General features: G+C 45.8%; 1 protein-coding gene across 1 annotated transcript in view; it reads left to right on the plus strand.

Annotated features, from left to right (window-relative positions):
• The first annotated feature begins 382 nt into the window (after positions 1-382).
• SEPTIN11 (septin 11) overlaps positions 383-13,414 on the plus strand; it is a 69,338-nt gene continuing 56,306 nt past the window's right edge. The window contains exon 1 of the mRNA XM_065405202.1: positions 383-420. Coding sequence (XP_065261274.1) covers positions 394-420 — 27 coding nt within the window. The 5' untranslated portion in view covers positions 383-393. The remainder of the gene's footprint in view (positions 421-13,414) is intronic.

The raw sequence follows: 13,414 nt of genomic DNA on the forward strand, positions 1-13,414 counted from the left end.
CTCACAGCTGGGCTCCCCCTGCCCGCACGGTTCCCGCGCCCCTGCGCCTCGCTGCTGGGCCGGGCGGACTCGGGCACTTGCCGGCGCGCAGGGGAGGGCGCGTCCCGCCCCGCCACACGCCCGGGGCTCGCTCTTCCCCCGGGGGGGCCGCGGGAGGGGCCCGGGGGCTGCGCCGGATCCCGGGCTCGCTGCCTGCGCGGGGAGTGGCGGGGGGAGGCTTCCCCCGGCGTGGCCAGGCCTCCCGCCCCTCCGCCGGCCCCCCTCCGCCGCGCATGGGCCCGCCCAGCCGGGTGGCCATGTTGCGGCTCCGGCGCACGGGGCGCAGAGCGCGAGCGGGACCCGCAGCAGTAGCAGCAGCCGCAGCCGGGCGGGCAGGGGCGGCGCAGCGCGGGGATGGCCGTGGCGGTGGAGAGACCCGCGGTGAGTGCGGGGGCCGGGCGGTGGGGAGACCCGCCGGGTAGCAGCAGCCCTTCCCGGGAAGGGAACCAGGCGCCCGGCTCCGAGCAGCCGCTGCCCGCCCGCGGGAGGAGCTGCGGGGCCGGGGCGGCTGGAGCGGGGCTGGCCGGTGGAAGTTTGGGCTCGGTGGTGACCAGGTGTCCATCCGCGGGGCGTGCAGCCCTCTGCGAACCCGGGGCGCGATCCGAATCCGGCCTGGAGCCCTCCTTGCCTGCGACTGGTCTGTGTTTGTACAGCCCCGAGCACCGCGGGGGCCTGGTCACTACCGAAGGCTCCCAGCCCTAGGAGAATATGAAGCATAACAGGGAAATAGTTGTATAGATGATGCTTTCCCAGCCCAGGACACAGACTTAGCTCCTGCGTTGGGCTTCCAGCCGGGGCGGCGACTCCTTGACATACTTGGGGAGGTTTTCAAACATCCTCTGTCCTAGCAGCAGTGGCGGTAACTTGAGCACCGAGTGGAGACGCCTTAGTCTTCCTCCTGTTTCATACAACAGTTAGGCAAATAGTTTATTCTCTGGAGAAAGCGTTTGGTGTTGTGTGACCTGAGAAAGGGGAGAGTTGTACTGGAAAACAGAGGTGTTGTGAGAGAGAAGTGTAATGAATCTGAAATCTGGGTTAACACGGCATGAAATGCCCTCTTTGCTTCCTCCCCAGCTATTCCCTAAAGAATAAATGGTAATGGTGACTCAGTGTGGTCATTTGGCAGCTATAGCTTCTCCCAAGCAGTTTCCCACAGTCAGAAAACATACAGCTGCTGGATTTAAGTGCAACTGTAGATTGTGTCTAGGATTAATTAGGGAGGGGAAAACGCCCGGGATTTCAGATTTTCTTTTAGGGTTTTTTGTTTGTTTCGACACTTTGCTGATGGATAATCACTGAGTTTAGAAACCATACATTAAAATTATTTCTTAGGACAAGTTGTAGCTTTTGCGAGTTTTGATGTATACCCGTTTGTTTTGATCTCTGGTTCCCACAAAGTTTTTCATACATATTGGAAAGTACAAAAGCATTAGAAGTGATCTTACAAAAATGCTTTTATTATGTCTAACTCATAGAAATGTGGGAGAAATGAAATGGTGACCAGATGAATGTGCTTTCATACATTGTCAGAGGGGGAAGGGAAAGAAACTTGATTGACTTTTTCCTGTGCTGTATCAGTAAAACAGATGTTGCACATGGAGCTGAAGATTTTAAATGTGGCTACTTTCATAATGTGAAAATGGTGTCTGTGTTCAAGATGTGACCTGGATCACACAGTTTCTGTTAGCATTTATTACTTAATTATGGATCTAACCGGCTAATAAACTGTATATTCCATGCAGCAGAGTAAATGTATAAGGTTCCTTAGCAGTGTTGCTGTAGAAGGGGAAGTTACACTGCTAAAGAAAACAAAACAAGAGTTGAAGTTTAATAACAGAACAACTATAATTTATACTAGCTACTAGAGAGCCAGAGCTGGCTGTGAAATGCCTCTCTAAAATCCCAGTTCAGCAAGGTATTAAGCAGGTACTTAAATTTAAGATTGTACTTCAGCACAGGCTTAAATCTCATTGAAATCAGTGGGACCTAAGCATGGGCCTAAGTGTGTTGCTGAGTGGGGGCCTAAGGATCAGATTCTTCCAGGGCCATCTCATTAAGTAGGATCAGAGCTTGTCTACACGCAGACTTGCACCAGTTCAACGTAAGGTGATATATAGAACTCTGATGTAGTTAAACTGATGCAAAAAGTTGTGGACCATTGGGGTATGTGCAACCCCTTTTAGCTAATCCTCTCTCCCATACCTTTACTCGTGTTTGGGTATTGGGTTGGTGGGAGGGAAAGCTGGAGAAATGGTTAATTGTTAACACATTATACATGAGGGGCGCGTGAAGTTCCCCTTGTTAAATGTTTGCCTTTCAAGCTCTGAATTTGGCTAATTTGTGTTTTTTGGAGGGTTTTTTAAAGAATTTTTTTTGGGGGGGAAATGAAAGCTGAAGGAATGAAATTAAGAACAACTTAATCTGATTTAATGAGCCAAGATAGCATTCTTGAGTCATAACATTTTACCGCTGAGATGGCCCATGCAGGATGTGACCGTTGTTAATTTTAAAACATGCATAAAAAAATAACTAGAACAAATAGTATCTAACCAACCACTCCAAATAAACTATATTTAATTATAGTCTAGTAGGCTGGCTACAAGTTCTGAAAAGATGAAAGATTTTAAGGCCCTGATCCAGCAAACGCTAATGCAGTTTATGCACTGCAAGCAATCTCATTGCCTTCAGTGGTACTAATTACAATGTGTAAAGATAAGCACGGGCATATGTTTTTGCAAGATTAGGGTCAGGGACTCCAGTGGGACTTTGCAAATGCTTAACATGATGCATGTGCTTAAGTGTTTTCAGGATCGTGACTTAACTTTGTAGGAAGACCAATAGTTTATGTCCAAAAATGCTGTGCAGGATGAAACACTACTTGAGTGTACGTTTTACACACGGGCTTTGGGAGATGTTATAATCTGAACCATTTTTAAAATGGTTTTATCTTTATCCTTGAAAATATATTAAATATACAGGAAAAGGGCTACCAATCACACCCGTCAGAGAAAAATGAGAGCGAGAACAAAAGCACAGCTAATGGAGTACTAGAATTTGTGACCTCTTTTAGGATCTTTGGGTATTTGTTGTTGTTGCTGGCAGAATGTCAGACTTCACTTAAAAACAAAAACCATGGAGCTGATCCCAGGTGTTGAGTGACCATGGCACCCACTGACATCAGTCAGAATTGTGGGTGCTCACCACCTTTGGAAAGCGAGGCCTCCCATGTGCCTTAGAGGGAGGGTGCTCATACCTGTATGGTGTCTTAGTTGTTTGGACAACTGGAAGAGTAGTTTATGGAAGGTGTTATGGAGTTGCAGATGGCTTGGACACCTGGGAGTAGGGAGATGGGTCCAGAAGCAAATGTGGTTAGCTCCCCAGACCTTTGTATAGGGGCGTGTGGGGGTGTGTGTCTGAGGCCCAGAGAGAGGAAGTGCCCAACGTCACACAGCAGGTCTGGCAGAGCAGGAAATTGAACCCAGGTCTGCCGAGCCCAAGGGAGTAGCACCTAACCCCTACCAGGGCTTTGGAGCTGTACTCCAGCTCCAGGCAAAAACCTGCAGCTCCGGGCTCCGCTCCAAAGCCCTGCCTACATCAGTCTTCTCCCTGCTTGCAGTCTCCTTTTTTTTTAATTGTTTACATTTTTCTAATGCAGTGATTCTTTTGGGAAGTTTCTTTGCATTCTTGTGCCGTTATCCCTTCCAGGTAAATGTCTCCAGCCAAATCACAAAGCAGAGGTGTGAACTCTGCTTTCCAGTCTCCTACATTCACCTCAAATGCCCTGTCTCCACTAGGGAAATTCATTCAAACCTTTCTCCTTGTTGCTCCCACTCTTCCAGATGGGCTCCAGTGTTAGCAATGGCAAGAACCCCGGTGTGAATAGTGTGCTCCCCCCCCCCACACATACACTGTTGCCAGTGCTATCTCAGGTTGAACTGCAGTGATGTTGGCACCCAGCAGGTCATCTTCCCTAGGGCTAGTTGCTCGGTGAAGCAACTGTGGGAAACTCTTGGAAGATGTCCCTTGCCACAGAGCAGTTGGCTTTAAACTCTAAGGAGGACCATCGAAATGCCAACGCTCATTAAGCAGCTTCAGTCTGAGAAACAAATCTTTGCTTAGAGAGGAGGCATTTTGAAATGTCCCCTCCCCCGCCCCCAGACTCTGCTTCTCTGGCTCATTGCCCGCACTGGAAGCAATCGTGAGTCTTTGTTGCTTCTTCGTCCTTGGAATCTTTTCTTCTCTAACAATTGCAGATGCAGGATGGGCACAAGGCTTTTATTTGTTTTGTTGTTTTTTTTTTAAATTAGTGGCACAAATCCTGTCGGGGGGGAGGAGGTGCTGGGAAGAGACAGGCTTACCCTTTGTTCTGACCCTCAGCAGACTTGTCTACCTTTGCAACATCCGTTGTCTTCTCTGGTTGGATCTGCTCTAGGTTCTGAACCATGTTTGCCCAGTGGTTCTTCCCAGCAAGGTGCTAAAGCGATTTCAGGTCCCAGCATAGATGGGTCCCTCTCCAGGAAGTATACAATGATGATCCAGTGAATACACCTGTGCTATTAGCGTTCACCATTAATACCAATGAAGCAGCCTCCTGATTGGATGGGGGAGACACACAGACAAGTATGCTGCAGGGAGCATTGTTCTCACAATTAAATGAAGTGAGAGCAAAAAGATTCCCAGATCACTAGTTACAACAGTGTTTTATAGACTGTGCCATCACATGGCTCCCCTTAGGGGGAGGGAAAGCTCAGTGGTTTGAGCATTGGCCTGCTAAACCCAGGGTTGTGAGTTCAATCCTTGAGGGGGCCACCTAAGGATCTGGGGCAAAATCAGTACTTGGTCCTGCTAGTGAAGGCAGGGGGCTGGACTCAATGACCAAGGTCCCTTCCACTTCTAGGAGATAGGATATCTCCATTAATTTAAATTTATTTATAATGTGCACTGGGATTTGAAACAGACAAGGGTGTGTCTTCCTCAGAGGGGAGAGCTCGATGACTCTTCAGAGCGCTCTCTTCCAAGGAGATCAGAAGATTGCTGGGACACTGGCTTCCCTCCCTTGTTTGCACCCTATTATTCACCACGCCTGGAGGGTGAAGGCCTAGAGGCTAGTAGCAGAAACCCAAATGGTGCATAGGAAAGCATGATGTGGAGAGCGACTGCTTCCCCTGCTCTGCCATCTGCCCCAGTCATCCTATGCCCATCCTCCGGGCCCTGACCATGTGGTTCTTGTGCAAAGGGGCCTGTTGGGCCAGAGGAGACCATGCCACTGAGATGCTATTTCTTCTCTGCTCCACTGAATGTCTGGAGGCTCTTCTAAGCCATGTTGCACTCCTCAACACACCATAGCCCAGGGCAGTGTGTGGCCCAGGGTTCTCATCATTCTAGAGCAAGTTTCACACACAGTTTGGGTTAACATCATTTGAACTGTAGGGTCGACAAGGTCTGACTGACCACTGTGGTGTGCTGTTTTAAAAAAAAAAAAATCCACAGAAAGGGGGATCAATTCCCTGCAATTTTTTTACAAGTATCACCAAGTTTTTCCTGTAAATTTTTGTCTGTGTACCCCCACAGCATCTCTTTGGTCTTCCATTGAAATTGCCTCCGCTGTGCCAAAGTGAATTCTACCAACTGTTGGAACAGCAGACAAGTAGCCAAGAGACTATTATCACCATTTCACTGATAGAGAGCTGCAAGATAATGTACTGAGCTAATGTCCTAGGGATTTCTTATCCAAAAATCTAAACACATTCTGTTTAGAAGAGAGTCCTATTCTGCAAACTGTGTGTCCTAGCTCTGTTGAAGTCAACGGGACTCCGTGGGAGTTAGGACTAGTGCATGTTGATCTGTTTGCAGGACTGGGCCTTCTATTTTCTGCTTTCATCTCCGGTAATCGCTGATAACATCATGTCAAGGGACACTCCAGGGATTTTCTCAACTGATTGCTTATTTCCTTAACTCTGTATGAGTTTTTGTACATGTGAATTCACCGTCTTTCTGTTTCTGCGTCCTTGTTTTAGTTTGATTCTATTTAAAATCTATTAATGGTTTTTTTTAAAGAAACAGTCCATTTGCTTCAAAATCATAAATATTTACTTGATCCGTTCCAGCCGTGTGCCCTCCTCAACAGTTACATGCAAAGAGCTCATTTTAGAAATCTGGCTTTTTGATCCAAACATCCTCTTCTTTGGAAATTGGTTATTCAAAACCGATTCCTGAACAGCAGCAAAATCCTTTTGTAAATCTGTTTGTATTTGGTCCCTTGCACTCCTGAGGAACAGTAATAGCTCTTGTATCGTAAGAATGTTCCCTTTTTTTAATTCTTCCACTGAATCCATGTATTGAATCCTGAGGGGAGTCTTCAGAAATGGTTGACCAGTTCCACTCTGATATTTTTTCCCATTAAGTGGCTGATCACCAGCTCTATTGAAGTCGATGGGAGTTTTGCCATTGAGTTCAATGAGAATAAGATCAGGCCCCAGTTACCTTTTGCAGTTGAGAAAGCGATTCAGTGTCTGGGCTGAGTATATCAAAAGCTTGACTCAAACAATTGAACATAGTTCCAGTCAAGTTTCCAAGATCTCTACCCATGGCATCATCAATTTATATTTTTAAACAGTATAAAGATGAGGCAGGGATCAGCCTGATGAAGACTGCTTTGATAATTACAAAGCAGCTTTCCATTTCTCTCTCTTTTTTTTCCCCCCATGATGAATTGTAGAGCATAAGCTGCACTGGAAAGTGAACTGAAAATCTCTTATTACGTTGTTAGATGGTTGTATACACTGCTTCCTCCCGCAACCTAGTCTTTGCATTTCAAATCCTCTTCCTCAACTGATCTGAACACCGACCCCTTGGAATTTGAGTGTCAGTATCAGGCTGTAAGAATTACAGGTTTTTTTTGGGGGGGGGCAGGGGGAGGGGCACACAGGTGAATGAAGAATACCATAGTTACAATTATGGCTTTTTTTCCAGTATAGTGTTTGGCAGGCAACGGCCTGGTCTGGCAAGTGAGAGACTTGCAACCTGGAAAGGCAGCAGCATCTGGCTATCGTTGAATTGGCATCACCTTTTGGCACCTACTGTAATAACGATTACCCGAGATATTTCAGACTTGTACAGGAAACAGATTGTCACCTGGTAGCTACTGAGGCGCCACAAAACTGGAACTGTCTTTTCTTTTGTTTGTTGCTTCATATCTTTGAGAGTCTCTTGTCTTGATTTTTTTTATTAGATCAATAGTATTTGATCTATAACACACACATTTTAAAAAAAAAACTTTATTAGTAATTTGGGTCAAGATTTTAGAAAGTGGCTAGTTTTTATTCGTTTGTCTCAGAGTTTTTTGGTTCCCAAGCTGAGACGTATTTTATTCAGAAAGTGCTGAGCACCCACCTTCAGAAAATTGGGCCCTTGTAGATGTATGGTTGAGATACCATAATAATCCTCTAATTTGGCCAGCTGTGTAACACAGGCCATATTTCACCCAGTGACCTCTGCATTAAGCCCACTAACCTGGGGTAGAAGGGTGTGTGTGTGTGTGTGTGTGTCAGATGTGAAAAAATTATCTCTCTCTCTAATCTTAGAAAGACCTCTGATCTGATTTAAAGACTTCCAATGATGGAGACTTTACCACATCCCGTGGTGATCTGTTCCATTGGTTAATTACACATACTGTTTACAAACCAGAACACCCCTCGTCCCGCCCACCAATACTTCTTATTTCCAGATTGAACTTTGCTGAGCTCAGCTTCCGGCCATTGGATCTCTGTGCTAGATTAGAGGCCTCTAGATCGTCTCCCTGGGCAGGTCCTTTAAGGTGTCTTAAATTCAGTACCTGAAATCATTAGTCGCTTCAAAATCCAGGCCAACAATTTCAGTTTTGAACATTTCCCTGCTTGTGTCCAAAGAAAGCAATGAAGTTAAGGGCTTTGACAAATAGGGAGGGTGGGGGATAGCTTTAGCCCATGGTTTTAGTTTTTTCAAGGCATTAGATTTCAGTTTAGTACTGAAAATGAGTTGTTGTTTTTTTCCCCCCCCCAAGTATGTTTCCAATATACTGTAGCTAATACTGTATCTAATCTAAGAAATCCTTAATGCTTTGAATATTTAAAGGAATTTATGTCTGCCACAAAGTATCTTTTATCACAGAAAGAGCAAACGTAGTCTCACTCTTTCATCTGTCTCATTAATATTGAGTATGTGGCACTTTAATATGGCAGCTGAAGCAAAGCAGGAATTTCAGCAACTATCTGACAACGGTAAGCTGAGAATTAACTGGCATTCTAGTGCAATCTGCTGTATATAAAATAATTTGCACTTCCCAGTAGCATTTGACCTAATTTACAATTCCCTTTTTAACCTGTTTTTGGAACCCTGGATTAGTCAGATTCAGTGTCTGCAAACCTATGGCACAATTTTCAGAGGTGCTGAGCACCCACAGATCCTGTTGAAGTTGATAAGAGTTGGGGGTGCCCAGCACTTTTGAGTGCCACCCCAGTAGGGCCTGATTCTGCTGTGTATACTCCTGTTCAAGTACTGACTCTCACAAGGAGTCCCAAAGCAATGGTGTGAAGAGCTCCACTGGCATAAAGGGGGCATGAACCCAGCGGATCTGTATGTCTAGTATGAAGTTGGTATGGCCAACGCTGAGGATATAGTGGGGCATGGAGATTTGGCTGTTGTAGTGGCCCCTAAGGGCCACAGGCAGCAGTGCTCAGCTTATGTTTGCTGAAATGGTCCCTAGCTGGCCCAAGATAAGGGGACACAAAGGTCTCATGAAGCTCCATCTCCATCCCTCTTCCCTGAACTGTGTGCCAAGCTCAGGGACAGGGATGAGCTGTGTATTTTGATGGGTGGAGAATGTCTTGACGTGGATGGGCCGAAAGAAGTTAGAACGTGCGTTCCGGGTTTGTGAATGTCTGTCGAGTTGCTCATTTAAAAGTTTGAGATGAGCCCTAAATACACCCCCAGTTTCAAACACCCACTAGCTGTGGGCCCAGACTCTGTAACAGGCTGGAATGAAACTGTGGGGCTGTCATTGTGTTGCTGGTGAACATGAGTAACTGACTTTAACAAGAGTTACTCACATCCCATGGAGGGGAAACATGGACCTGGAAACGGCTTAACGTTGGGAAAGTTCAGGTGTGGGTCTGAACTTTGGCTCTGCGCCACCACTGTGACAAAGCAGTAATAAAGCCCTCCTGATGCTTTGAATGTACAAGGAAGCTGAGCTGAAAGATGAAACCAAGCTGTTTCTCAGAGACGTGACATACCGTCCAGGACACGCACTGATTGTCATAGTGACAAGGAATGTTGGTTAAGCAGACTTCACAAATCTAGAGTTTCTCATATTCTTGAGCTTGTGTGTCTCTTTCCTCCTCTTCCCCCCGCCCCGAATGAAGCAATTTATTCCTTCCTGTTTGAAGTAGGAGTAGCTAGTAATAGTACTCCGTGTTAGGTAGTACGTATTTACTCTTCCCTATGTAATCAGAGGCAGTGGGGCATAGTGGACAGTGCACTGACCTGGGATTCAGAAGGCCTAGCTTCTAGTCCCAGCTCTGCCACTGGTTTACTGGGTGACCTTGGGCGAAGTCCCATTGCCGCCTTGTGCCTCGGTTTCCCCATCTGTAAAATGGAGACAGTTGACCTCCTTTGTGAAATGCTTTGAGATCTATGGATGAAAAGTGCTATAATAAATTATTTAGAACCTGAGCCAGTTCCTGTTGAACTTCTAGTGACTTAATACTGGAATCAAACTAATAATAAACCTGCCCTGTGAAAATCCAAAGTAGCTCCACTAGTGTAACTGGCGGCAGGATTTGGCCAAACATTTCAAACAAAACACTAGGGGGGTTTCAGTTTGAGCCAGTCAAACCCAATGCAAAGTTTTATATAGTGAATGTCAATTATTTAGTACAATGGGTAGGTATCATTTGGTATCGAACAGGGGGCCATTGCCCCCCAAAGATTTTTTCCATGCTCCCTGGGACTGGAGGCTCAGGAGTGCCGTTTTTCCATGTGGTGTGAGTTCTTTTTTTTATTATTATTATTTTTATATATTTAACTCTCAAACATTAAAAAAAAAAAATCCTGACAAAGAGATGTTTTCTTCCAACAAAATGAGCCAGAAATTTTGAAGTATAAATCCAGGGAGCCTTATATTAAATTTTATGTAATATGTTACAATAGAAACACTGGCCAGTTTTAAAGCCATGTAAATATTTCAAGGAGTGACTCTTAGTGGTTGGTTCCTGGTTGAAATACAGCATGGAAGATCCTAGCGCAGGGACATGGGTTTCCTACCCAAACTAAATGACTGTCGCTGTTACGTGTTTCTTTCCAGTCCTCACTTGTGCTGAAATAACTTACCAGACTCTTAGTGGTCACTGTTACGTGGCTTGTAAGCTCTTTTTAGGGCAAGGACCCTCTTTTGTTCTGTGTTTTGTACAGCCCCTAGCACTATGGGGTCCTGCTCCATGACTGGGCCTCCTACTCGCGGCGGTTATAATGGGGGTTTGAACCACACAGAGGTGGGAAGATCTGGGCATCTATCACTACACCCTCAGGGCTGCATCGTGCTCCAAAGGGGATGGGGAATAGCTATGGCACTGCATTGGGCAGCGGAGCGGGCTGGCCACATGGAGGGAAGCATGCTGCACCCTGGGAGAGGGTGTGTGGAGCTCACTCCATCTGCATGCCAGGCATCTCCAGCAGCACACTCTCCCTCTGAGTCACAGTGTGCCTGCCGGGCTCTGCCGAAGTGGCACCATCGAGCACTTTGATGTGATGATTATAACAAATGCCAAGCAGCTAAACTACAATAAATGATGAGTGTCATGAGTAGGGAAATAAGACTTTAGGATGTGGCTACTACAAACACTCCTCTTGATTTCAGTGGGACTTACCTGCATAATAAAAAGCACGGCTGGATGTGGGGAAGGGGAGCAGAATCAGGCCCTTAATAAGGAACTTGTGTGCCCTTCTAAATGCACAATAAGTGTCCAGAGTAACTTTATACACTAGACCCAAGCAGTTATGGTCCAGTGTATAAGTAGTAAATTGCATAAATTTAAAACTATCTCCCATTACCTGCCTGTATGTAACCAATGGCTGGGGCTGCTGCCATCTCTTGCATAAATGTTTGAGACCCTTTCATAACTGGGGTTTGTATAGGTGGTGTGTGTGTGGTGTGTTTTGTTTTGTTTTTTGTTTTTAAGAAACAAACTTCTGAAATGAGAACGAAATACTCCTCCCGCCCCTCCATTTAAAAATGGCACTTGTTTCCCATGGGAATCAACAGGACCAGTCGCACTGTAGGGAGTAGGCCTGGGAGTAGATGTTTTCAGACTGGGCTCAAAACCAGGAAACGTTACAATCGAGGCAGGTGCTCTGGGCATGATCTAGCTGAGATGAATCTCCACAGCTGCTAGCGAACATGGTCCCCTGTCTCGAGGGGAGAATGCCCATGCCTCTTTCCTGACTGTGGAATGCCCTCTGTGGTGGTCCATGGCACCTCCATTCCTAAGAGGACCATTTGGGACTCACCCTGCCCGTTGCCATATATGGTAACCTTTGGAGCTTTGTTCTTGGAAAGGACCACAGGAACCTACATCGACTTCCTGATGCTTAACCAGGCTCTTCGTCAGTTGACGAAACTGAGCCAGCTGGAGAAGAATCTGCAGTTGAGTTTACTTGCCCTTGACTGCGCTAATACAGACGTCGGTACTTTATTTGCAAGTGTACCTGTTTCCAAATAGTAAGAAACATTTAACAACAGATAATTTACTTTAGTAACATCTATATCTGTCTTTAATAAGTCAAGCCAAAGGTAAAGCTTGGGCCACACGTGGGAATAGTGCCCTAGTTATGGGGACAGAGAACTAGTAAGTCTGTGAGCATGGGATGCAGGGAGCTCATTTGTATCACCTCTACTGAGCTACTCTTCCCCTCTCTGGAGCAAGTTGAACTTCCCTCTGGGTGGGTTTGTCTTCTAGGACCGGTATGGCTCATAAGACTGTGGATTTATGGTGCATCTTTATCAGGTCCTTTAATCCACACCGTTGTGAGGAGATGAAGCAAAATGGGATAGTGTTTGTCCCTACTAACTTTGTGCGTTTTGTCTTGTCTGATGTTGTCTCTGTGATGCAGCCTTTTTTGTTTGATTTTTGCTAGGCCGTTACCCGCTTCACAATGATCTGCTAGCGTTGTCGATGGCCACGCTAGAAAATGAATGGCCATGACTCGAATGGGGTACCTGTTGTGTTGGTTACCTACTTTAGTATCTCATTTTTACAGAATGAGGCCCAGGTTGTGCAAATGGAGTCAGCTGGGAATATCTTGACACCTAGCTGGAGCCACACTGAAGTTCATGGGACTCTGCCCAGGCACAAGGGTCTGACTCTGTCCGTGTGGATGCAGTTTGCAGGACTGCGAACCTGGCTTGGGCTGTCTGCGTGCAGCATCTCTACTGAAATGGTGTTGTTTGAGATTACAAGCGTATCCTGGTAACATAGGTCACGTGCTGTATAGCTTACCGCATATTATACCTACATGAAGCTGTCATTGTGTAACAGTCTCTGAGATTCTCAGCTTCCCCTGCACCTAACGAGGCCGTGAAAGCCTCCTCACTGGAGGTTTAAAAGACTAGGTTAGAGAGACAAACAGCTCCTGATGCTGGTCTAGGTATACTTGGTCCTGCCTCAGCATGGGGAGATGGACTGATATCCTCTCTAGGTCCCTTCCAGCCCTATATTTCTGTAATTCCATGACTTTACTCCAATGCAAAGTGGGTGTAATATACTAGACTTGCTTTGCACAGGGGTAGGCGACTACAGACGCACAAAGCAATGGAGGATCAAGTCCCCTGGTTTTTGTTGTTGTTTAGCAGTAGAGCTGCCGTCTTTTCCCTTTCGTCCTTCCAAAAATCTCTCCTCCTTTTACGGGATATTTCAACAAAGTGAGGCGGTTTGGCCCTATTTTTGTCTCATAAATAAGGTCATAAGATTTCAAATGCTGGCAGGTATGTGTTTAGCTGAAGTATCCAGGAAGAGACTCTGAATAGCTGATCTAGACTTTTCCTTCTGCATGTTGTTGTAGCTGGAATACGTGTTTGGAAGCATCTGAAAAATAGCTTGAAAATTCTTTTTTTCTCTTGGGGATAAATCACGAAAAATGTTGCATTAAAAATGGCTGAGTTTATTTTAATGTTTCCTTACTAAGAGCAGTGGTACAGCCTGCTACCTCACAACAAGCCTTGGCAAAGGGAGCTAATTCAGCATTGAGATTTTACTTGACTTTTTTTTTTTTTTTTTTTTTTTTTAAGATTGGGTTGGGCATTCAAAGCAGAACTTGGTGGCAAGTTCTACAGTGCAGCTGC

This window comes from Emys orbicularis, chromosome 5, assembly GCF_028017835.1.
Source record: "Emys orbicularis isolate rEmyOrb1 chromosome 5, rEmyOrb1.hap1, whole genome shotgun sequence".
NCBI lineage: Eukaryota > Metazoa > Chordata > Testudines > Emydidae > Emys > Emys orbicularis.